The sequence below is a fragment of the Dama dama genome, chromosome 1 (genome assembly GCF_033118175.1).
Source record: "Dama dama isolate Ldn47 chromosome 1, ASM3311817v1, whole genome shotgun sequence".
NCBI lineage: Eukaryota > Metazoa > Chordata > Mammalia > Artiodactyla > Cervidae > Dama > Dama dama.
This window is the reverse complement of record NC_083681.1, coordinates 44,121,655-44,147,721: the sequence shown is the minus strand read 5'-3', so window position 1 is coordinate 44,147,721 and position 26,067 is coordinate 44,121,655. Positions and strand designations below refer to the sequence as shown.

General features: G+C 48.2%; 1 protein-coding gene across 1 annotated transcript in view; it reads right to left on the bottom strand.

Annotated features, from left to right (window-relative positions):
* Window positions 1-342: 342 nt before the first annotated feature.
* The window catches only part of TRIM66 (tripartite motif containing 66), a 39,147-nt gene continuing 13,422 nt past the window's right edge, over window positions 343-26,067 (bottom strand). The window contains exons 8-20 of the mRNA XM_061147988.1: window positions 24,646-24,763; window positions 22,264-23,168; window positions 20,440-20,601; window positions 8,770-9,303; window positions 8,418-8,610; window positions 6,946-7,006; window positions 6,330-6,504; window positions 5,724-6,013; window positions 5,125-5,251; window positions 4,734-4,808; window positions 4,219-4,371; window positions 3,589-3,807; window positions 343-2,885 (exon numbers count right to left, since the gene is read on the bottom strand). Coding sequence (XP_061003971.1) covers window positions 2,826-2,885; window positions 3,589-3,807; window positions 4,219-4,371; window positions 4,734-4,808; window positions 5,125-5,251; window positions 5,724-6,013; window positions 6,330-6,504; window positions 6,946-7,006; window positions 8,418-8,610; window positions 8,770-9,303; window positions 20,440-20,601; window positions 22,264-23,168; window positions 24,646-24,763 — 3,072 coding nt within the window. The 3' untranslated portion in view covers window positions 343-2,825. The remainder of the gene's footprint in view (window positions 2,886-3,588; window positions 3,808-4,218; window positions 4,372-4,733; window positions 4,809-5,124; window positions 5,252-5,723; window positions 6,014-6,329; window positions 6,505-6,945; window positions 7,007-8,417; window positions 8,611-8,769; window positions 9,304-20,439; window positions 20,602-22,263; window positions 23,169-24,645; window positions 24,764-26,067) is intronic.

Sequence of the window (26,067 nt, the reverse complement as noted above, 5' to 3'; positions counted from 1 at the left end):
CAGAGCCTACAGAGGATCTGGTGGCTGCCACTCGCACAGACAGGCAAGATGTATAGTTGGCAACTGCTGGAAGTTAGGCAGAGTCAACCCACCTAGGTTCCAGAAGAGAGCACTACAGTCTCCTTTGCATCAGCTGAAACCAGCCCATTCTTCTGTTTCTCAGCATATCCAAGAAACCCAATTTCTCTTCTAGGACTGCATTCTGTACCTTAAGAAGCCAGAACTCATTGCATTTTCACTTCATGACTTTGTCAATGACCAAAGGACTTAACTGATTCCAAAATGGGACCATTATAGGAATAAGTCAAAAATGGGATTAGCTCAAATGTTAACAAAGAGCCATTAAAGTCAGTCACTCAGCCAGTAGCCTTTTGTTTAATTTCTAAAACACCATGTTGTTTTCTGCATGCAAAAACAAAACAAAACTATGACTTACAACACTGGTGTTAAGTACACAGGAGAAGCCAGGAGAGGGCAGTGCTGTGGGGTAACCAGCGTAGGAATGGGGGGCCACACACTCTTGGAGGAAAGGACACCATACCTCCCACCCTCCCTGCTCGGGTGCCTAAAGGGAGCTTCTTGGCATGCAGGGTTCTCAGCAGTGGGAAGGGAGCATGTGACTCTCTACCACATCACTAAGGTCCCCTGGCCCAGCAGGCTACAAGTGGGAACAACACTGATACAAGGGAAGCCAAGCACTTAACTAAGTATTTCTGCTTCATATTTGTGGTTTCCAACTCGTCTTGGGGAAAGATGTCAATCAGGTTTGAGACTGTCACAGCCCTCACCCAGCTGCCCAACACAAAGCACCGTGAAGGTGATCCAGAGAAGGTGAGAAGGTGACCCACACAAAGGAAAAATGACCAAGAGGAGGAATTAATGAGATAATTACAGAGAGAACCTTTCCAAGCCAACTAAATAGAGAAAAAGATTCAAAAATTGAAAGGGAAATGGCCAGAGCCCAAACCATAAAGTCATATGAGCTCCAAAGAGCAGATGGTTACACCCAAAGATTGCCTGGCTACTGGAGTATTCAAGACTTAGTTACCCCAAACTAGAAAACATGATTACGGAAGCCCATCTGCTTAGGAGAGCTTGGCATGTGCTGGTGAGAGAATGGTAAGTCAGTGGGCATAGTCTGCTTTGAAGTAAAGATGCTCTCTCAGCCTGGGTGGAAAGGAAATGAGCAGTTCCATCCACTCACAAGGAGAGAAGAAATGTTTTCTCTGATCAAAATGTCCCCATTAACAAGGGCCCTAAAGACGAGAATTTCCTTAAACTGCATCTCTTGGCAAAAATAAAGCCATGACCTGCAGCTCCCTTGAAATTAGCTAAGCCATGACAGGACCAAGGAGAGCTGTCTCCAGGCCAAGCCAACATCAGCAACAGGTTCCTTCCCAACCAAGCCCTTGCCAATGAGGTGGCCTGACCCCCAGCATCTGTGTATGCCTTTTCCTCCCAAACTCCTTGCATGGACCATGACCATCTATCTGAGATGTAGCCTGGAGCTCTGCTCCTGTGGCCCCCAGAACACCTCTCTCTGAATTCCTGAAGAAATAAAGTTCTGAAGTTGCTTCAGGGTCACCAAAGGACACTGAAGAGGCTTCTATCAGTTTTACATCCCTGACAGAACTTCCATGAATGCTTAGGGCTGGCTCCTGCCAGTCCCTCTGACCTTCTCCAACCTCCAACAAACAAAAGAGGGTGGGGGGCTATCAACAGAGTCTTGACTTTTTCTCGGCTATGGACAGCCTGAGGGCAGGCGAGTCAGAGGACTCACTTCTGATCTTTGGCTCTATGAAGTGGAGGAGTTGAGAGCTAGGATCTCTAAGCCGGAGGAGAGACCCAGCAGAGGGAGCTGGTTGTGGGTCATTCTCCTTGGCCCAGAATCTCTGTATGTGAAGCAGACAGCAGCTTCCTCACAGTTCTCCCAAGCATAACTCAGGGTCTGGACCTGTGAATGGGCATAATGAAGGGGTGACCACCAATAATCACTTCTAAGAAGCCAGTTCTGACACCAAAGAAGAGCTCTCAATCCAAGGAAGTGGCATAGAGGGCACGCTCTGAAGTTAAAATCTTCTTAAGCCTGTTAAATAAGATCCGAGCCTGAAGACCTAAGTGGTCTCTGCACGGCCCCCCAGCCCCGTCAAGAATGCCACACTATCCAGAGCTCCACAGTGGCCATCTGCATCAGCATCAGGAGAGGGGACGTGAAGAACAAATACCCTGAAAACCGTGAGAACCCGAGAATAGGCACCAGTTGAGACCTGTGGCCTCTAGAAACCTCATCACCACACCCAGGGCAGGTGCCTCTGTCCGAGCAGGCCAATCAAAGGCAAACAGTGACAGTCTTTGGCTGTGCTAGGCCAAGGATCACAGGCCTGCGGTAGCTACATCAGAACCTCTCTCCCTTCTTTTACCCTCTTCTGGGCCCAGGAGGAATTCAGATACATACGCTGCTCCTGAGCCCTGCACACTGCAAGGTGAGAAATGTCTGCCTTCGTCAGCAGGGAGAATTCACCAAGGAAGGATGGTCCTCCTGAGCCTGACCAGGCGTGGTCTTGTCAAGTGGACCCTACACATCTGACTGTTCTGCTCACAGGGAACACCCCCTCTTTGCTGTTTATTACTGAAATCTTCTCTGTAGTGGATGCACTATGGCTCCCAAATAAATGCTGTACGATGCAAAAGGCAAAGAAGGGCAGTACAGGCTCGACAAGAAGCATCTCACGTCCACGATCCAAGGAGAATGCGCTGAAAGGTGGGGAGGAGGGGTCGACAGGACGGGGTACCAGCTGCCAGAATGCTTGGTCTCCTTCCAGCCCTCACACCTGGGAGATGCTGTTGGCCAGGCGGAACGACACACGTTTTGCTCTTTCATTCTCCTGAAAGAAAAAAAAAAATTAGAATCAGAATGCCCAAATGTAGGGTTCATTAGTGTGAAAAGTCCAGACTGGGATTCCCCAGGGCCAAAGTGTTTTATTCCACCCCAAGGATGCAACTTCAAAGCTCACTGAAGCCACCAAGCACTGCGTGCCAAGTGTCACAGGCAATGGGAGTGGCTGGTGGGACCCTGGCACACGGTGGGCGGGCAGTACATGTCAGTGGGATGAAACAGCACGGAATGTTTCAGGTCTGCACGAGTGAGACCAAACCAAAGGTCAGAGAAGATCTCTTTCCTGCAAGCAATACCTCTCCTTCCTTCTCTACACCAAGGGGCTAAGAAGACTCTCCCCTTGTCCCAACCCAAGTGGAGATCAGGATTGAGACCAGGGCATCACAGTGTGGAATAACTAGCAGGAGTTAGGAGACCTGGTCCTGCTGCAAATTTTCGGGGTGACCCAGGCAGGTACATCCACCTCTCTGAGTTCCGAGCCTCAGGGGTCACTGGAGCTGAAGAGCCCCACACTGCTTTGCCTTCTACTTAGGCTGAGGGGTGGGAAGTGAGGGCTCCTTGTCCCTACTCTCTTGTGCCACCTGAGCTGAAAAGCCTCACTTCAGGTTACCCTGTACCTGCTGCATGGGTGCCCTCCACCTGCCCAATCACCCACTCACCCACCCGCCTGCCAGCTGGCAGCAGCTTCTTACCATATGTCGCCGCCGCCTCTTGGGCTGGATGCCCTCCTGCATGTAGTGGGGCCACGGAAAGCCCTGGGGAGTGGAATACCCGCTCTCACTAGACACCTCCTCAGAATCTGAGTCCTCCTGCTGTGGCTGAGCGAACCGTTTCTCGGGGTAGATCTCCTTCAACCAGCCCTCAAAGAACACTTCCAGGCAGCGGCCTGCCTCTGCAACCTCAGAGTCGGGCTGAAGGGGGAGGAGAGCAGTGATGATCTGGCCCTGATCCACCAGCACATCCCTTCCAGGCCCCTCAAGAGCTGTACAAAGAGCACAAAGCCTTGCTGGGTCTCCTGGGTGCCTCAAACTCTACATTTTCTCAGGACGCAGGATAATCAGTTCAGTATCATCAGCTCTCCAAGCAGAAGTGACCCTGACAGTTACCCACAGATAGCGAGACACTAACAACCCCCATCTTCCTCCTGAGTTCATGCTGAGGCCCAAATGTGGGAGAGAGTTTATACACAGTCGCTACAGTAGGCCCCCGGTCTGCTCCCAGGTCCTCATGGCAGCCCAGGCCCAAACCAGACACCCCTATCCAGCCATGACAGTCCTGGGGGTCACTGGAAATAGAGGAGAGGGAAAACAGGGAAGACGTACATAATTGAACTTAGCACAGTTCCAGAACATGAGGCGGACGTCTGATACCACCTCTTCCGGGGTGGTGTAGTGAGCTGGGTCCTTCTTTTGCAGCTTCCTCCGGATGATCGACAGGTCCATGGGCCTCTTAATAATCTGGTAGTAATGTCGGGCCTTGGGGGAGGAGAAGAGGGGAAGCAAATAGGAAGAGAGAAGTGGAGGAGAAAAGTAAAGGATAAGAAGGAAGAAGAGATAGAGAATGAGTTGGAGTAGAAGTAAAAGAACACAAAGAAGAGAAAGGCAGCAGGAAGCAACGTGTGGAGGGAAAAGAGAAAGGGAAAGGAGGAGCAGTGTACATGTCAAGCAGGTCTGACGCAACAGCAGTTGTGGGGGGCTGTGGTGGCCAAGCCGCCAGGTCCCTAGATCATGCACAAATTACTCCTACTTCCAGCAGGCATGCTCCGAGCCTACCCTGGGCCCCACCGCAATCCGCTCCAGGCCCAGGCCCTCTGCAGAACCAGTGAGTCCTTCCTTACCAGTGGGCTGACAGGTTCATGGAAGGGCAGGCTGAGGCTGTTGCAGCACAAGGACAGTACCAGCTTCTCACACTTCTGCGGAAACCAGAATGGGCAGCCGCGTCAGTCTGCCCTGGCCCCACCTCAGTGAGAATTAAATATAGTGACCCTGATGGCTTTGGCCCACAGGTATGAGCCGCCGGCCATACCAGGGCACAGTTCAGCCTCCCAGGCCAGAGGAAAACAGCTGGCAGAAGGAAAATCATAGCGAACCCCCGTGGGCCAAAGTCCAGGCATAGCCCAAAGGAGAGGTACCAGAGAGGCTTCTCATCCCCTCAGAAAAGTCTCAACCCCCATAGGCACAGGCAGGCCACCCCAGGTGGGAACCTTGTTCCCAGAGACCCCTCCCTACCTTCTGGTCATATATGTTCAGGCCAGGAGGGGCCCGCACTCCAGGCTGGCTGAAGCGGGCATTCTCGCAATCGTACTCCATCTCGGGCTGGGTCAGGCTGCGGCACAACGTGCATACCCAGTCTCCCCTGCAGAGGCAAGGAGGCCACGTGAGGCCCCCCGCACATGTCCACAGCCCCTCCCTGCTCCTCTACCCCCAGACAGGCCTGGGGGGGGGGGGTGCCACGAGAAACCAAGTCCCCAGCCTCGCCCTACAGAGAATGGCTTCCTAGCAACAGGCTTGAAAAAAAATTCAGTTAACTCAGGATTAGTGAATCCAGAAAAACAGGAGTCAGCAAGGGGCTGGGAGAGACGTCAAGGGATAAATCTGCACAAGAGGAAGCTGGCAACAGAGGAAGAAGCTGGCAACAGAGGAAGAAGCTGGGAACAGAGGAGAAAGGGAAGCAGTCGCCTGTCTGTGTGCAGAAGGAGCACAGAGAGAGCCACAGGCCAGGGAGGGGAGGAAGTCCCCCCCGAGAGAGCCCTGTGGGCTGGCCTGGAATAACCTCCCTTGGAAGATCACTGTGCCATCCAGGTCAGGGCCTGGGTGGCATGACTCACCCTGGGAAGCTGAGCAGGGCTGGCAAGTGGCAGGAAAGGTGGTACACTTTGGGGCAGCGGTCACAGCACAGCAGCTCCCCCCCGTTGAGGCAGACAGCACAGAAGTCCTCATTCTCTATGGGTACTGGGGGCCCCTTCTTGGCTCCAGGGGTTCGAGGAATGAGCCTGTGTTCTTCAGGAGATGCACTCTCCACCTCTGGGGGCTGCTGCCCAGCCAGGGATGTGACAGTGACCTTTCTTCCCCCCAGATTTGGGGACTGGATGGCATCAGGCAGGTGGTCCTGGCTGACCTTGGGGAAGAAGTGAGTCTGAGCAGTCAGAGCGAGGCACTACGTTATTGAGGGAGGGAGAGGAAAGATGACAAGTTGGTGCCTTGGCACCAACTTATTTCAGGACCCCAAACCAGCCAGTCCCAGGAACACCAGGACAGCTCAGTCCTAGCATGCGCCTTACAGACCCCAGGCAGCAGGGGACAAGGTGTGACCGAGCAGCAGCCCCTCTCAGAGACTCAGAACAAGGCTGGGGCCAGGATTCTGCCAGGAGCAGAGAGGAAAGAGGCTCCTGGACTGGGCCAAGTTTCAAGGAGAAGGCAGAGAAAAGCGGTACCTTAATGGACATGCTGGAGGACTCAGAACCGCATTCGATGATCAGCAGGAAGCTCCCATCCTGATCATTCTTCTGTGGCTTCAGCTTGAACACCGGCATCTCGCCCGAGGAGGCAGCACAGATCTTGAGCCGCTCCAGGCGCACGTAGGGAATCTTGGGCTCATTACTGAAGGGTCTAGGGCAAGAACCACATCCCTGGGTCTTGGACAGCCACATTCCTCTGGCCCGACTGCTAAGTCAAGCTCATCCATGATCTCACAGCTGAACTGCTGCTCAGGAACTCCTCAGTCCAACCCTCCACAGGCCCCTGTTCCAGCCTGCCACCAGCTCTGCCTAGTCAGGTCCCACCAGCCCCTGGGAGCCCTCTGATCAAAGTTCCCCCCCTGTAGAGGGGAACTGCATCCAAAGTGCCTGCCTCACAGCACTGGAGCCAGGACATCTTCCCACAACCATCCCAGACACACAACCACACACCCACTCCAGGGTCTGAGGGCTGAAGAAGACAGAGGCAGGCAAGCTCCAGATTAAGACATCAAGGATGCTCACTTCCTGTGCCAGTCTCCCAGGACATGAAGTTGGATGGTGGGAGAGGGATATTGGGCCAAGGGTCTGTTACCTGATACTCTGGTTCCCTTCTGTGTTCAGCCCGAGGGCTCCTTGTTCAAAATTCTCATACTCTAAGACAAAAGACAAATTCATGCATACATTTATGATAACACACCCTGTCACCCACACCTTCTACTCTTATCCGCTATTCATACTGCGGTCACATGCCTGTCATACCCTCCTTACTCACACTGTAATCACTCATCATGGTGACAATACTACTCGGCTCCCTTCCTGAGGGGGGAAGAAGGCTACTTTCTTTTTCAAAGATAACACAGGTTAACACTCAGAGGCAACCCAGGAGTGAGTGTTGGGTTAGGTGCTGAGGAGCCAGCGTCTCACCTTCAAAATGAGCTCAGAAGTCACTTGTTCCCCATGTATATACTGGTGTCATCTGCTCTCAGGAATCATTCTGTGCAGCCCCTTCCTTATCAGCCAAGTGCTGGGATTTCAGCACAGCCTGAGAATCCAGCTCACCTTCCGGGGGCAAGAGGCTCCCGGGAGCCCTCCCCTGAGAAGTGCAGTCTGTACAGATGGGCAGGGGGCAGTGGGGAGAGAGGAGGACACCAGCATGTACTGGGGGCCCACTCAGCACCAGGCACTGGCCAATGCTTCCATTGACAAACAGGGTTCGAAATATTTAATTGATTAAAATTCAGGGTTGCATTATTGTGCAGTTAGGAAGAGCCAATCTGAGGGGACAAGGAGAAAAATTTCTTTATCTATTAAATACATAGGTAACAGACTGATTGTTACAAACTACACATGCATCATACACTGAACTAAGAAGGCCCCTAGCACTCACTAGGTAGTTGCTATCTAACTTCCCAACCAGCCCTCACCTTCCCTGGAAGAAAGGTGCCTTGGCCTAGCCCCATTTGAGAATGGGTGTGGGGAGCTGAAAAGAGAATCAGAGTCAAGTCCAACCAGTCCAAATTCCCTTTACTGTGAGGCAAAAATCCACATCAAGGCCAGGTGCAAGGCAAATTCTTGTACTACAGAATAGGTCATCAAATGATTTCACTGTAGGTATTTTTCCCAGAAGCCTATGAAGTAGCTATGATTAGCTCCATATACAGGGGGAAAAACTAAGTCAGAAAAGTTAGGTATTTTGCACACATTCAAATATAAAGAGACAGAGCGGGTCAGCTAACCCAGAGTCAGACGTGCTCTTGTCCCTAAGAAGTTTTGCCAAGCCTAGCCCTTCTGGGGTGGTGCTCTTCCTGCTTCCCCCTACCGATAACCCAGATCCCCAAATTTCTGCCTGGGGAGTTTTACAAGGAGGTTAATTCCTGGCCACAGTGAGGGAAACAGAACAGGCATCAAAAGGTCAATTCTGGACAGAGAGGTGAGGTTACTTTCTGTTGAGAGAAAGACGCTGTTCCCTCAGTCTCTGCTCTGCTGACCTCTGTTTCACCTGCAGTGCTGGGCCCACCTGCTCAAGCGTGTGGGCAGCACGAAATGCAGGCTGCCGAGTCTCACCTTTTGGGCTCTGGTACTGCTGCAGGGCCACAGATGTGCTGACCACTGGCACCAGTGTGGGTTTTTTCACAGAGAGGTTAATTGGCTCCTCCAGGTCTGAGGGGATAGACAAGTCCTTGGAAGCATCCAGACCAGAGGCTGTAGGGCCTTGTCCCAGAGAGTCAGTGAAGCGGGTAGAATCCTCACTTTCCATCTTTCAAAAGTGAAAGGCCAACAAGAATCAAAGAAATCAGACATTTTCCCTGTCGCTGGTCACAGAGCTGTTAAGCTAAGGCCAGAATGAGGCCTCAGGGGCCACTCTTTTGCCCAGAGTTAAGCAGATGAAGTTAAATGGCATTTCCCCAAGACCTACCTTACACAAGGCATTCCCCAGGGAGGGGTCAGCTCCATCCCCAGGGCACAGGTCCCCTGCAGTTCGGCCAGAACCAGGATTGCAGCCAGACCCAGTCTCCAGCGGCACATCAGAAGCTGGAAGCACACTTTGCAGAGGACAGGTTGCCAGACTTGACACAGTGTGGGTGGGACCAGACATCAGGTTGGGTCCAGCCTGAGAGTGATCACTTGCCAGGCTTGTGATGGTCGGGGAGGGATCACTCATTAGGCTGGGCATGGACTGGGGTGGGCCACGCACAAGGCTGGGCATGGCCGGCAGGTGACTGGCTGTCAGGCTGGTCACAGCCTGGTTTTGACCACTCGCTAGGCTGGACATGGTTGGTGGGGGGCCACTCAGCAGGCTTGGTACCACTTGGGGCATCACTTGGGGTGGGGCAGCTGTCAGGCTGCTCTTGCTCTGTATCTGTGGCTCAAGGGTCCTTGCCAGCCTGGTAGATGACAGCTCCATCTCCAGTGTGTTGGAAAAGCCCATGATGCTCAGAGAAGTGGAGTGCTACAGGAGCAAAGACAGGGGAGAGTCCAGCTGTTAGCTAGGAATGGTGGGAAGGAAAGGAGGGAGGAAGCCCGTAAGAATCTGATGCTCAGATTTCACTCTGCCTCAGAGTCTAGTAGCTGCAGGGAACTCAGACAGACCATGAAGTCCTGTTCCCATTCCCCTACACCATGGAGGTTGCTGGGCTATGACCCAGAGAGGTGGGCACAGCTGAGGACACTGGTATGCATGTGTGTGTGTGTGTGTGTGTGTGTGTGTGTGTGTGTGTGTGTGTGTGTGTGACACAGACTGACAGAGAGAGGGAGAGAGACAGCCTACCCCTTGACCTGAGGGTGGTACAAACTTACACACACACATTATCAGCCACATCCCTCACCCCCATCTAGTGGCCTTCCCTCCCTTCTGGGAGTCCTACAGGATACTTTCTGCTACATAAGAATGGGAGGAAGTTCAGAAGGCTCAAACCCTGATCTACCGCAGACATTCTCTGAGATAATGCCAAGGCTTGGGGAGCCCCAGTCAGTCCTGCGGAACGTCAACCCCAGAGTCTTCTCACAGGCTTGTTCAGATCAACTCCAGCACCATCAGCATTAGACTGAAGACGCTGACCAAGAGATATGAAGGTCTTTTCTAGCCCTACTACACCTGCCAAAGCCGTTCTAAACCAGAGGCAGAGAACATCAGAGCAGCTAAATCTTAATATGGGCAACTTGGACAATTAATGGGTACGGCGATAACATTTCAACCCCCATAATTCTTTGCTCAGTTCTAACCACTTGGTGAAGTAGGCAGAAGAAAGACATACAGATTACTACACAGAACCCATTGCAGTTTTTCAGGTTGGAGAAACAGACGGAGGGCAAGTGGTGGGAAGATTGGTTCTAAATGCAACCTTCAGTAATTTCTGTTTGATATCCAAGCCTTTTTTAAGACAAAAAACAACCATTTGACACCTTTTGAAAATCAAAGAGGAAACAAGGAGTAAATATCTCAAAGCTTCCAAGTCAGTATCTTAAACCTATCATTCTTTTCCCTGAGTAAGACATTCAAATTTCCATAGGAAAAGAAATACTTCAAATACCCTCCCAAGTTTCCATATTATATTAGTAAAGCTAATCAACAAAGACTGTCCTCACCTCAGTGAATGTCACCCTAGTCACCCAGTTCTTTGAGTCGGATCCTAGGAGGGAGCCATCAGTGGGCACCCCGCCTCCCTCACCCAAGCTAACACCAAACCTCATCAACTCCACCACTTGAACACCTCTCAACTATTCCCACTCTTCCTCTCTGCTGCTGGGGCCTGAGCCCGGGTTACACTTCATATTTTCCCAGACTACAATAGTAGCCTCTGCAGTGAAGAAATACTTTGACAGCACAAATCTGACCATATCCGCGCTCTGCATAAAACCATACTGCTCCCCACTGTGAAAATCCCTAACAAAGTTCCCAAGGCCTTGATGCTCTCTGTTCTCTGTCCATCTCTGCAGCCAGAGTTCATATAGTGGCCCTCTCCTATTCTTTGAGCTCCAGTGGGCTCAGACAATTTTTTAGGTCCAGAATCATGATATCCTCTCCCTTACCCACTTCAGACAGATTGCTTCCTCTGGAACATTCTCCTAGCCCTGCCCCTGTTCCACTTACTTTCTGAATTCAGCTCACCTGTGAATCTTCACTCCCCTCTTTTACATTCTCATAACTCCTGTACTTCAGTCTCATAGCACAATCTATGATACTGTTTAATATATATGTCCCCTACCAAACTGTAAACTCCATTAGACTATGCGTGTGTGCAGTCACTCAGTTGTGTCTGACTCTGTGATCCCGTGCACTGTAGCCCTCCAGGCTCCTCTGACCATGGAATTTTCCAGGCAAGAATACTGGAGTGGGTTGTCATTTCCTCCTCCAGGGAATCTTCCTGACCCAGGGATGGAACCCTCAACTCTTGTGTCTCCTGCATTGGCAGACAGGTGGATTCTTTACCAACTGCACCACCTGGGAAGCCCCACCCCATTAGAGTACGGATTTTGTCTGTTTTGCTTGTTCAGTGTTTTCCTAGACCCAAGAACAGTGCCTGGATGAACAAATGAATTAATGAGCTAGTCACAATTTTTTTAAAACAATAATGCATGACTGTTTATTCTACAAATTGCATGCCCAATGAATAGAAGCTTAGCTCTAACAACTAAGTCTGAGTTTCTCTAAAACAATGCCCATTTTTATGTAGCTAAAATTTATTGAGAATTTATTATATACAATGCAACTTGCTAAGTGTTTTACATATATTTCCTCATTTAATTCTCACAGCAAACATTAAAGGGTTGTGAAGTTTAAAAGAAATAATCCATGTAAACATTTAGAGCAACGTCTGGCAGTGGGTACTCAGCAAACGCTAGCTGCTGCTGTTGCTATTACTGTTAATGTTGTAATTGTTGTGGCCCTAATTTTATAATTGAGAAAAATGAAGCTCAGAGAGGCATCTGAGGTTTTTTATGTAACTGAAAACATAATTTTATAAATCTCAATTTCTATTTGTATTCATATATAGAAATACAATTGCTGTTTATATATTGAACTTGTACCCAGAGATCTTACTAAAGTCACACTGAGATCTTCTGTGCATACAAATCATGTTGCCTGTGACTAGTGAGTTTTATTTTCTCCCTTCACTTACATTTGCTTCTCTTGCCTTACTCCACTAGTTAAGACCTCCAGTATGAAGCTGAATAGAAGTAGTGACAGTAGCCATCTTACATTCCTAATCTCAGGGGGATCCTTTCACTATTCACTGGTATGATTTTTGTCATAGGATTTTTATGGCTTTAGAATCCAGCTCTCTGGCACCAAAGCCACACTCTTCTTTCTGGCCTGCCTGCCTCTGCCCTTCTCACTGCTCACCCTGTTCCCTGATCTCTCCCACATTCTGTTCTTCCATCTCTTCGTCTTTCCACCACCTGCCCTTTGTCTCTCTTGATTTTCTTTTCTCCTTTCTTCTCCCTCAACCCTTTTTCCTTATTACTTATTTAACTGCTTTAGTAAAGCTTATAATTCCTATTCTTAATTTTCAGTTTTAAAAGCAGATGAGCTAAATACCCTTTGTTTCCCTATAGAAAAGTTTACTTTTAACATGTTTCTTCATAGTTCAATGGTTTTCAATAAAAAGGCTTCAATTTGCTATATAGTCTAAGTCCCAAGATCAGAAAGGTGAGGAGGAAGAGGGATGGGGGGAATGCTCAAACAAAATGAGATAAACTAGGTATAGAGCCCAGCTTAATGGACTGAGGCCAGAGGCCAAGGGCTATCTCAAACATACCCGGGCCTGCATCCCTTGGTGTCCCCTTGTTGTCCTGGTTATGCACTCATACTACTCTCTGATATTCTGTATTTTCTTATCTTTGGGTAAGAATATCCAACAATCATTGTATTTCCTTTTATACACAATTGTCTAATCCTTTGAGCTGGATACTTTGACCGTCTCCCTGTTTGACATGTATATTTAATGCAATCATCTCATCTACCAATGACACAGATAACTCTTAGTGAAATCCTTGGTGCCAAGCCTCAAGAGCACCAAAACCAATCTGGAACCATTCCAGGTACCAGATGGTCAGGGGCTGTATGTCACAAGATATACATGAGATTAAATTCCCAAAGACAAAACCTTCCAGATTAAGAGTAGAGATCACATTTGTAGGATATCAATTCTCCTTATTACATACCATGAAATGTGAGTTAACATAATGATAAAGGAGAGAGGGCATGCAGCTTGAGCCATGGAAGAATTGTGGAAACTCTCTTGCGGTTTATTTTGAGCTGGGCCTGCTGGACTTGCTCCCACAACACCTAACAGACAGCATGAGGTTAGTAACTTGTCCTGATACTGAACACTAGACTGATCTCTTTCCTGTTCATTTCTATAACCAATCTCAAAAAGGCCAAGGCTATCAGGAGTGGTATGAAGCTCTGGTTACAGTAACAAGGACCTGGGGAATGTATATGGGGAAATTATAAGAAGAGACTCAGAGAACGTGCGTTGTGAAAGTTGGCCTCAATCCTGTTCTATAGGCTATGCAAATACAGTGGCATTTCTGGAACCTATCCTGTATGTTACTTATTTTTGATACTTCATTTGGCTCTCTGGAATGAATACAAAATATTAACACAGAAGGTCCTTATGTCATGTACAGAAAGAAAGAGGGGAGTTGAGATCTTCTATCCTACCCTGCTACAAGGTGAGTAGGGGCAAGGGAAGGGCCAACTTTCAGGGCCAGGAAAGCAGGCTGAGTCGCTGGGGCCTGTAAGGAAGGAAAGGTCTTCTCAGGAACGTGCTATAACTGGAGAAGGGCTTGTGAGTATGGCCAAGTTGTCCGACATTTGGTGTCTCACACACAGGAGAAGCTTATATGTCAGTAGAGAAGGTGCTATCTGCCCTCTCTAGCACCTAGGATTGTTCAGAGGTCAAATGAGAGAAGATCAAAGTGTATGGCCAGCTGGAACGTCTGTGCAGGGCAATCACTGACACCTCCCAAATTAACTGACACCTTGAATTCATCTTTGCATATAAAACCTCAGACTTCATCAGTGAGCATATGTATTTTGAGGTTTGCAAGTAAAAATAAGCTATTTTCTAGTTCAAGGAGAAAAGTCAAAAATGCAAAAACAAAAACAAAAAACCTCTGAGAATCAGCTCAGGTCATTTCTGACATATGAAGGGCGCTCTCTCTTACCTCCATGACCTAGCATCTCCTTACTTGCCCCTAATTTGGTCTCCTCCCAAATTATATGTCCCTGTCCCTTTGCTCTCCTTTTCTCTTAATCTTTTTATCTCTGTTTGCAACCTGCCTGACCTGTGACCTATCTAAATTGTATGAAATTTCAACCTCTTCTGGTCACCTTTGTAGTCCTTTACCCATCTGACCTGTTCATCTGTGCTCTGTTACCTGCTGCCTTTCCTCTCCCCTTTCTCACCACCTAGATCTTTTTCTGGAGTTCAATTTCTTTTTTGGCTGAATTCAATTTCTTTTTCTGAAGACCTGGAGTGCCTACATTGCCATTCTAATGATTGCCACAAAATGCTGTCAAAATCCAGAGAAGACATTGTTCTTTCATTTTAACAGGAAGGGAAATTGAGACACAGAGTGAGTACCCAAATTTTCCAAGCTCATAAAAGAATCCAAGACTGGGCCTAGCCTTAGAAACCTGCTGGCTGGTCTTGATTTTGTGCCATTAGATAGAAAGTTAGTGCTCTAGTGCGACGTGATTGAGAAGTCAATAAACAGACACCTGGTGCACATACCCTGAGTTTAATATAAATTTCAAGTTCGTACAGCAAGATAATATTGCTGGGGATAAAGCAGCACAGATAGAGTGGTGTTTCACAGAAATCAATTTGCCAGATATCTGAAACATACCTCTTTCAATAACAAAATGCAATTGACTTTAAAATATTATTTTGAAGGATAGTACTTCTAAAATGCTTTGCACACTACTCTGTCTTACTAAACAGAGTACCTGAGGCCGAATAGGCCATTTCTTAGTGACATAAAATAATTCTGATGAACCTCTGTTGCTGGGGTGTTCTGTAGTTCATCGGTGCTTTAGGGAACTTCTAAGAACGTAGTAGGCTTTAGCTAGTCCTTTCCGTGAATGACATCACATCATGGCACTTTTCCAGGTGAAGTTTTTTGTCTTCTCTCCTGTTGTAGGCTGCCATTATAGAAGTCCTGACTCCCTGCTTCTACTCTGCTTACCGCTATAATATAGAAAAAACTAAATATAATATTTTAAAAACTAAAAATTTCCAAAGAAAACCATATAACTAAGCTTACTAGATCAAGTTGACTAAATTAGGCTTGTAGTCTCATACAGAATATAATATGTGAGGTTTGTGGCAACTATTCTTGTTGCTGTTCTGAAGCTTTGCCTGCTTACTTCTAGTTTCAGGTTTTGATTTTAGGAGTTAAACTTGTCAAAGACTGACCACCATGTATAGGTACAGTAGGAGAAGAGACCAATGATTTGTGAGTTGTCCTTTGGAAACACATTGAAGGCCTTCACTTTAGCTGAAGGAAATAGATAAGGAGACAAGGATGCATGTAAATAGATTTGTGAACTAAATCTTTGGATATTTGAGTGTTTCAACAGCTTCAGATTAAGTAGACTGGTTTAACAGCAGTAGATCTTGACACAACTGAATCAGATAGCTGAGTGGGGAACTAACTTTTGCTGCCGGTGGTTTCACAAGTTGATTTTTAATAGGAAAGTTGTTCTTGCTCAAGTTGTCCCGCCAGCTCAATGAAAAATTCTTTTATGAAGTAAGGTTGTTGCTACAGATGTAACTATGTTGATATCCGCTAACCAATGGGAGTCAAATGGGAAAACAATCATGGCTGGTGAAGAGAAGAGAACTGAGAGTACCCAGTCCCCTGATGATCCAAGAAGATGGGGGAAGAAAACAAAACAAAACAAAGAGGATCAGGGTCTGAGGCAGAAGGAAAAAGCGGAGTCCAGTGAATCTGAAGTGAAGGATAGAATGAGTGGAACCTTTAAAACACAAATTTTGGAGACGTGGAAGAACTGGGCCAGAGGTATTTTTCTTGGGCTGGGTTTGTTAAGGAAATTTAAAGGTCTAGGAGCAAGAACCTATTTTCTCATGGACCAGGAGACCTAGACAAAGATCTTAGGTTTGGTCTGTGAATGAAATCAGGCCTGAAGGAAGGAGATAGGCTTCCTAAAGAGTATAAAATTCAGGAAGCCAGACCTGGGGAGTGTTTGGCTCGATTCCTATGTAGGACAATGTGCACATCTCTGTACAATTCTGCACTGCTAACCGGGTCACAGACTGGGCCATAGGAAAGCCTTACCCTGGAAGAATTCTGAGCAAAAGCTGTCAGTGCCAGGCTTCAAGGAAAAGACAGTTGCTTTTGGAAAAGACATGGATGAGAACCCATGATCTGGTCCATAGCCATGTATTTGGAGACTGTGAAGGCAGGGTGCCTAGTTTTTCCTCACTTATGTCAAGGTTCAGAATATGCATCTAAGCAAATCATTTTCCATCTCTGGGCTTGAGTTTCCTCCTCTACAGGTGAATGTAAATCTCACTGAGTTTTAAGAATCAAATCAAGAGCCCAAGCATCAAAATGCTTTGATAAAGGCATAAATGCTATTCATCAGGTTCATGATCCTCCACTCTTCTGCATCACTCTTAATAATCTGAACCACAGGAATGTCAAATATTTCTGCATCATTTGCTGACAATATATCCCAGACTCCACTGAAGCCGTAAACAGTAACTTAGTGGCCTCAAAGTCCTCTGAAGATCTGGGGCCCCACTATGAGCAGAAGAGAGGTCCCTCTTGCAGGTGAACTGGGGTTCAGCTAGAGCTCTCTGTAATGCCTACAGCCTTGATTCCATGAGGGCTGACGAAAGGAGTGTGTGTATTTTTCCACAGTGGACTAGTTCAGAAGTATGAAACAAAGCCATCGAAATGTCTTCTAGTTTCACTTGGTATTTAAAGGGGTTCTGTTGTAAAGTTGTCTTTCTTCATCATCTTTTTTCAAAGTGGCTGAACCAAGATTAGAAAACTTAGGCAACAGCAGCTGACAAACAAATGTCCAAGTTCATACAAAAACATTCTGCTGGCGGCACGGAAGGTGGTGGGGTAAGATGCTCCAGAGACTGCAGAGCTCAAGTCACTAGAAAACCCATTCTAGAACTTTCACATCTCATTTGCAGCAAGCTGTTTTCACCGTCAGCTCATTTAGTACCATCTCCTAGGTACGTGTGCACAGCTGCTCAGCTGAACAAAAGTCCTCCCTGCAGTGACACGAAGCAGCTCCAAGCAGGAGTAGGTCTCTGTGGAACACACGGGGCTGTGCCCGCCGCCACAGTTTCCTCTCATCTGAGGACTCAGATAGACTTCTGACTTCCCCTGGCACTTGCCAGCCAGTACAGACCGAGGAGTAGGCTGGGGGCTAAGTGCCATTACCAGATAAAGACGGCCAAGACCCAATGAGGATGGGTCCTAAGACTTCTCCCCAGCAAGGCCTCAGGCTACTTCAGAGAGTATAAAGATAGTAAAATCCAGCAGTGAGAGGCCACATGGAGTCCTACTTCTCCCACTGCAGTGCACAGAGAGAAGCAATTTAACCTAGTCATTGAACCCAGGGCTGAGGCAGGAACTGTGCTCTGGGCCTAACCTTGCCAGTAGTTGGCTGTTTAACTTTTAGGTGGTCACTTAATCTCTCTGTGTCTCAGTTTCCACATCTTTCAAAGGGGAATAAGAAAGTGGCTTCCTCATAGTATTGCTAGGATAAACAAAGAGATAAAATAGAAAAATACATATAAAAATCTATGGGGAAAAAAAGTAGAAAATGCTATACAAAGCATTATAAATCAATGATAAGATGCTCAGAATGTTGTTGGGTAACCTTGACCTTCATATCCCCACCCTGCCCAATCCCAGATTCATGACAATGAATTTCCTCAAAAAGAAAGCCCCTTTCCTTATTTCAGGAGCTTTGTGTGTAACCAGTACCTCTCTCAGTCAAGTGGACCCAAAGGTTCCTCTGGACCAGTTTCCCCTGGATGGCAACCTTGAGGTTCCTTTTTCTGGGAGTACAAACCTTACAGAAGCCTACAAAATGTCAGGCCATTTGCTCCTCCACACCTCTGCATGAATCCACGTTAACAGCCAGAGGCAGCTCCAGATGAAAAGTTAGATATCCTAGGATCTTCATTAACCCCACTGCCACCCTGCAGCCATGCAGGAGCGAAGCAGCCCCTCCCCTAGAAGCTCTGAGCACCCTGTGGGCCACTCGCCCAGGTAGCACAGACTCCATGATTGCATGTGGCTCGCCTCCTTTCCTCTCTCCTGGCTGGAGGAGCAGAACTGAGACTCATCAAATAAGCAGAAGCATTTTCAGCATGGCTTCCACTACCAGCTGGGCACTGGTAATCCCCATGCTCCCTACTGCCCTCTAGAGCTAGCTGTCTTCCAGTCATCCTATAACTTAGCCTCCAGAGGAGACCAACACCAATTCAAAACTTGACTTTTTCCTCCCCTCAAATGTACTCTTCTTCCCATGCTCCCATCTCAGATGAATGGCAATTCAGTGAGCCAAGATACACTTTGGGTGTCTTTTCCCCCACTTCCCACTACCAATCAGACTCCAAGTCCAAAAATCTCCTAGGATCTGATCTCTTGAAGTCCTTGCTGCCTCTTCTTTCCCATCATTACCTGATTTCATTCATCTCCTATTTCTCCTCTGTACTAGTTTGGTCTCTCTTACTATAACTAAAGTGATCTCTCTATACTTTAATTCAAGCCATGTTAGTAATCCTCCTTGCTAGTAATCCTTCATTCACACCTGGCAACCCCCAAGACTGAATCCCAACTTCAGAGCATAATTCACAAAGCTTTCTAACTACTCTGGTTTCAATCACTCCCATTCTCTAGTTCATTTCATGTTCCCACCAAGTCAAATTATCTGAAACCCCCTAAGTAGCAGGCTTTCTCTTACTTCTGGACCGTCCTACTAGCCATTCCCTCTATTTATTCCAGCCTTCCCCCTCCATCTCTCCTTCACCAGCCTAATTTTTTAAACAAATCTCAGCTTAAAACCATGTTCTCTAGGAAGTCTTCTCCAAGAGTTTGGTGCTCTTTATTTACACCCCACTGACTATCACAGCACTTTATCATACTTCATTGTTTGATGCTTGTTTTACTCTCTCCCCCACTAGACTGTAAGCTACAAAGTAAGACTACTTATTCACCAATGTGTTCCTGACACCTATAAAAATATTTGGTACACAGTAGGAGGTTAACATATTTTTTGATCACTGAGTGAATAAATAAATGGATGGATAGATGGACGGTTGAATAGATAGCTTTCTATCTCAGGTATAAAAATGTAAACTGCTAAGAGCCACACAGGACCAATTTATAGTATCTCTATGGCCTCTAGGTCAAACCATTTTCAAAAGGATAGGGCAGGCTAGGTATAAACTAAAGGCCTTTAGTACCAGACTTCAAGGGATTTCTAAGGTAACACTGCAATTTTGCCATTTCTTACTTTTCAAAATTCTCTTCTCAGGTATCACTGAGGTAGACTGATCTATGGCAACGGTGATGCTGGGAGAAACATGATGAGGGGTAGGTACAAAGAACAACTAGTGAAACTGGGACTGTAGAGCCTAAGGGATGCTGCAGGGCTGAGAGTGCAGGCTAGAAGGGTACAGAATAGCTGACAGAGCTTCCAGTCCAGGCTGAGTGGAAGTACCAGGAGGGTTGAGGGGATGAGACCAGAAAAGGGACCAGGATAAGGGGAACAGGGCCAAGGGACACATGGAGGGCTGGTGGGAAGGCACGGCACAGCACTGAGTTTCTAGCTAGGAGGATGACCAGGGTGGAGATGAAAGACAGGAGTGAGAGTAGGACAACCAGGAGTTGTAGGATTCTGGGTTATTGCCATGAACTGTCCACCAAGCAGACAGGTGGATAGACAGGAGGAACTTCACTAGCTTATCTTCAAAAGATCCCAGTGCCCTTAGATGCTCAGCCACCTCTGCAAGTCATCCCTGTAGACCACTCACCCACAGAATTCCATTAATTTGAATTCTAAAGTCAACCAACTCTGGATTGTGGGACCACATGAAACACTTTCCCCATTGCCATTCATGGCAGAGAGGAAAAAGCTCAAGCTGTGATCCTCATTTTACATAAACCTTAGCCCCTTTTATCTATTACCTGTAGGCCCCTGGATCTGAGTTTCCTGAGCTATAAAATGGGGCTGCCCACCTCACAGAACTATTGGGAAGATTAAGGGAAGTCACCCTGTGGAGCACCAAGCACCATTCTAGGTACAGAGTCGGTGTTCACCAAACTGGCTTTCCTTCCCTTTCCCCTTCCTCTCGAAATGAAGCCCGGATGCTCCCAATTTAAGTGTGTGGCGGAGTGTCAATGGGGTGGAGGAGGCCCTTGCTCACTCACTAGGAGAGAATGCATGAGTAAGGGCTGTGTAACATCCAGGGATGGGACAAGGACACTCCTCCCCCCGCCCAGACATCCTTAGCCAGGTCCCAGGGTCTTGACTGGCAGTGGGTCCCATATGATCAGGGAAAGCAGACTCCAATTGTACCTTTCTCACCACATTTGGAGAGGAGTGCTGGATGGCGCTGTCCAATGGGGGGACACTGTGAGGGTTTTCCTCCCCAGATGCCTGGGGCAAGTTAGCAGCAGTATTCTTGTCAAGAGGGAGAGCCGGCTTAGGGCCTTCAGACGCCGGGGGCTCATCTGCAGCCTGGAGGAGAAAATAAGAACTTGGGTGGGTCTTGAAATGGCAACCCACTCCAGTATTCTTGCCTGGGAAATTCCATGCACAGAGGAGCCTGGCAGGCTACAGTCCATGGGGTCGCAAGAGTCGGACACGACTGAGTGACTTCCATTTCCCGCAAAGAGTAGCAGCAATGGTGAAGGCTGAGGCTCACCTGCACTGCCCACTACCGCCGTCACCACCTACACACTGCGGAGGGCCTGAAATCTTTCCAGGAAGATACTCTTATCTAAGCTGTTCCTAATATGACATCTTAGAATAGAACTCAAACCAAGAATCATGAGCTAACTTTGTCATAGTCACATAAGCAATCACAACAGTTTTCACTTACATTTATAGAGCTGTGGTCCTCTATAAACCCTAGACCCTTCTCTGCCATCATAAGAGTTATTCTATATAAGGAACTGAGCCTCAGAGGCAGACATTTGAAGCATGATCTGAAGTCAGTGCTTAGGGACTTCCCTGGTGGTCCAGTAGTTTAGAAACTGCCTTTCCATTGCAGGAGGCACGGGTTCCATCCCTGGTGGGGGAACTAAGATCCCACATGCTATGCAGCAGAGTCAAATAAATAAATAAATAAAAATAAAATTGAAGTTGTCAGTGCAGAAGCATAAATGTAAAGCCTTATATTTTGTAATAAAGTAAAAGTCTATAGAGCTGCTTTGAAGGTATAAATGTACATATATTTCACTATGAAAAAAGTGAAAGGGGAGAAGGAAGGGTCTGGAACAGGAAGCTGTTGGGAACCAAGGAAAGCAAGAATTAAGAACGAAGGTGTGGAGTGCTGCAAAGATCTCAGAGGTACAAACTGCACCTCTCCAACTGGCTTTTAGCTGAGAAAAGAGAGGAGCAGCCTTAGTCATCCTCCGAGGGAGAGAACAAGGCCTCCTCTGTGGCAATCCAGAGTCAGCTGGCCTGGACCCAAGTCTTGGCACTACCACTCGATGTTTTATGAGCATACAATGTGTGCTAAGTCACTTTGGTCGTGTCCGACTCTCTGGGACCCTATGAACCACAGCCTGCCAGGCTCCTCTGTCCATGTGATTCTCCAGGCAAGAACACTGGAGTGCTTTGTCATGCCCTCCTCCAGGGGATCTTCCCAACCCAGGGATCGAACCCGGGTCTCTTGTGCCTCCTGCATTGGCAGGAGGGCTCTTTACCACTAGTGCCACCAGGGAAGCCCCCAGTGTTACATGATCTCTAGGCAAATGATCTGCTTAAGCTCTCCCCTTCCCCCAGCTGGGATTCATAAGTTGCAGTAAGGGAAGTGAGGTGACAAAGGTAAGAGACAGCCTCCCTTCTGCCCTGCACTGCCTGGAGTCCAGCACAGCTCAGGAAGCTCCAAGAACAGACACGGTCCCCGGTGTCACCCAGGAGGACAGGACTAAGCCAAGCCACTCTGGACGGGGCTGAGCCTAGACCTGTGTTGGGGTGAAGTACTGTGCTCTCTGCAGTTTTCCTGAGATGGAAGGCGGAGCCCAGGGCAGTCTTGAATTGGGAGGGCTGAGCTCAAGGCCACCTTAAGATGAAGAAACTGTGTTCCTGTGCCACCCTGTGATGGGGAGGCTGTGTTCCCGACGCTCTCCTAGGGAGAGGGAACCTAGGGAGGTGGTGCCGCCCTGACCTCACCTGCACAGTGTCCTCTTGGCTCTGGGACTGGACGGGCGCCGGCTGCCTCACAATGTAATTGATCTGCCCCACGATGGTTTGCTGTAGATGCTGAGGCGATTTGGTCTGACTCAGCTGCAGGCTGGGCTGTTGAGCCTGAAGGAGAAGCTCCAGGTCCTTCTGCATTTCCTCCAGCTCAAACTTGTGGTGCATTATGTCCACGTTCTGGGAACAGGCGGGCCCCGGGGGGCTCTCATGCTGACTAGAAGCCAGATGCTGGGATGGAGGGAGAGGCGGGGGTGGCTGCTGTTGGGGCGGAGGGGGCGGAGGGGGCGGAAGTGGCAGCTGCTGCTGTGGCGGTGGCTGAAAGTGGCTGAGCTTCAGCTTCTGGTGGTGGCCAAACTGTACCTGGATGGAGGGTGTCTGCAGGGTGGGCGGGGCATGGGCTCCTTGCTGAACATCTTGTGGGGGGACGATGCACACGGGCTGGGAAGTCAGCTGCTGCCCCAGCCGCTGGGGTGCGCTCTCCGGCTCTGCAGGTGGCTGGGTTTCCAGCCAGGGCTGAAGCAGCTTTGGTGGGTGAGGATTGCAGGGCAGTTCCTTCTCCCTGGGCAGCAGTGTGGAGCACTGCAGGGAGCCTAACTGTTGGGGCCCCATCTCGGAGGGCTGCCTAAAGCTGTGCACGGGGTGTATGCTGGGTGGGGGGGCCTGGCCTTTGAGGGAGGGCGAGCCTGGGGAGCAGTGGGCGCAGCACACGGATGAGGAACACAGCGCTGGAGACTGGAACTTGTGTGAGGGATGGCTGAGAGTCTCTTGATGGGCCACTGGGGACTGGTGGCTTTGGTAAAAAGATGATGGTCCCTGTAAGCCTCCATAAGCAGGAGTATCTGCCCGGGACAGCTGTCCACCCTCAGTAGTTATACAGCCTAAAAATTCAGAATAGAGAGTGTTTCCAAAGGTGATCTGCAGTTGTTCCCCCTACTTTTGCTACCTCCTTCTTCCAGGGCCAAAAGGATATCATTCAACAACCTTGTACCAGAGGCAGAGATTAAGAAATTCAACCCCTAGCCCCCAAGACTCAGTCTAGAATGCCATCAGCAATAGAAACTATACAGCATGCACTGGGGGCCTGGGACATTTGAGGAGTCAGCTCAGCTTTTACCAGAGGCTCAGTCCTGACTCTGTATCCCACTAGAGAAACCATGGGCTCCCTCACAGAGTACAGACTCCTTTTTTAACAGAATAAGCCAAGGAAGACTGGGACCAAAACTATCAAAACTGGGAGAAGAGGGAGTGTGCTAAAAAGTAGCAAAGGAGATTCATCCCCAGGACAAACGGGTAAGTCCTCAAATACAGTTCTGGAGAACTAGATGCTGGGCAAGCAGGGTGGAGGAGAGTAGGGAAGCTCCATCACCAGGTCAGTGCTAAGCGTCAGCACTGATGTCTGAGGACCCTAGGCCCTCATGCATGAGAAGATGATGCTATTGCTGAGAAGATAAGCTTGATGCTTGCATGAGAAGATAAGCTATTCTAATGGCTTCTTCAGCTCCTCTGAGGCTGATGTAGGGGAAAGCCAAGTGCCCTGTGGGCAGCTGGTGAGTTTTATTCACCTTTGATCACTTAGTGGCCAATGTGGGGCCTGACTCAGAGCAGGTGCTCACCAAAGGTCTGTGGAATTGTATCAAAAGGGAAAGGGAAGCAGAAAATAAACCTAAAGATCATTTATTATTCTATTAAGTTCAAAACACTTTCAGTGAGAGTATCAGTCCAGACAAAGGCAGCAGTTGGCCATTAGTTTAACAAACCTACCATTAGGTTGTCAACACAGGCACAACTTCAAATTGTCTACATTCTGCTTAAATATTGAATGCCAGCAAGTTATTGCAGCAGGGAAGAAAAATGTACAAGGTCATGAATTATCTGCTTACATCTCAACTCCAAAAGACGTGTGTGACATTGCCTGTCTGTCTCTCTCTCTGTGTCACTGAAATATCTCTGTTTGTGCCCACACACATGTACACCCTTGTACTCAGAGACACAGGTCTGCCTGCATTGCCATACAGCATTCTGGAGAGTAGGACCACTGTCTTGTCTCCTCTTCTAGCAATGAAACCAACAGAACAGGGACATTCATGCAGAATAGGAAACTCAAATTTCAACTGGTCCTATTACAAAAGTCCTATATTGCCATTGCTATTTAAGCTGTCAGCTCTCCCCACCCCCACCCCAACCCCATCATCATCATCCCCAGGAAAAGGTTTGCTGAATGACTCCATGACCACTGGCAGTCTCAGGGTGCGCTTTCTCTTAGGCATATGCTGATCTACCCAATGAGTTAAGCAGATGGTCTAAATATGTTCTTAGCAATCATGCAAAGGCCCATAGAGTAGGCCTTGGGCTCACCTAGGGAAGCCAGCTGCTTGGTCCAGAAGTTAGGCTCCCAAGTGAATCTGATACTCCAGGGGGAACCAGGGTCTGTGTTACAATTTGTCTCCAGCAATCGCTGCATCTGAAACACAATCTGACAACAGCAATGACCAAAGGTCATTTCTTTGGGCATCTTGTGCCAGAGTGAGAATCCCCTCTCCCTCACTCATTAGACAGGCTGAAGGGCCCAGAGTCATGGCTATTTAGCCTGTGATCCTCCCCAGTGTGCTCCCTCATTTCCTTACACCTTAGTATCTTCACATTCCTCCCCCTTCCTCCACCCCTACTGAACCCCTTCCTCTTATTGAGGCTTTTGGAAAGCCTACATTCTTATCTCTTTCAGGCCTCAGATGATTTTAATTCTTCCTCGGGATATCACCTGACAACACCCTCTCAAGAGTGCTCCCTTCATTCTACCATAATCTCAACTGGAAAGTCCCTGGGGGCAGACACTCTCTGAGTTCCCCAGAGCAGTCCTTCCACCTACTTGTAAAACTCCCTTCCATCCTAGTCAACTGCCTTCTTCTTCCCTCATCCTTTTCATCTATCTCTTATTACTAAAACTCTCTTATTTATCTAGGACTTGGGCAAGCATCCAACTACCCTGCTAACATCTAACTAACCAATGTCCTAATCAACGTTTTAGCCTCTTACTTCCTTGAGCTCTTTAATGTAAACCGCCTTCACTTCTCTTTTCAGTTCAGTCACCAGACCTAGACCATTTTCACCATCTAGAACCATTCTACCTATGAGACCTTAAACTCCAACAACCTAGTCGCTGATCACAATAGCTCTTGCTCTTCCTGAGCATGCTCTTCAACCTCATTGAACTCTCCAAGCTCTGCTCCCTCGGCCCAGCTGGTCATCCTAGTTTCCCATTGCTTTAAGTAACAACATCACTAGTGCCCTAATTCCCTTCCCGTCAATGCCTGACCTTGCATCAACCCAGCCATCCCAAAGCTATGTTACATGGGGTTGCTTCACTGATCATCATCCTCAGGGCCACCCTCAGTCCTTCTTGTCACTTCCTTTCATGTCAGTTTCCTCTTCTGTGGTCCTTTAAAGTCAAAGTGAAGTCGCTCAGTCGTGTTTGACTCTTTGTGACCCCATGGACTGTAGCCTACCAGGTTCCACCGTCCATGGGACTTTCCAGGCAAGAGTACTGGAGTGGGTTGCCATTTCCTTCTCCAGGAGATCTTCCTGACCCAGGGATTGAACCCAGGTCTCCTGCATTGTAGGCAGACGCTTCACCGTCTGAGCCTACAGGGAAGTCCCTCCATGGTCCTTAATGACTATTTAAAATCTTTACTTCTCTCCTGAATGTCATTTACCTAATGTCTAATCCTCTGGTTACCACTGCTTACTTCATAGAGGGTGAAGGCAAATTCCCTCAAACTT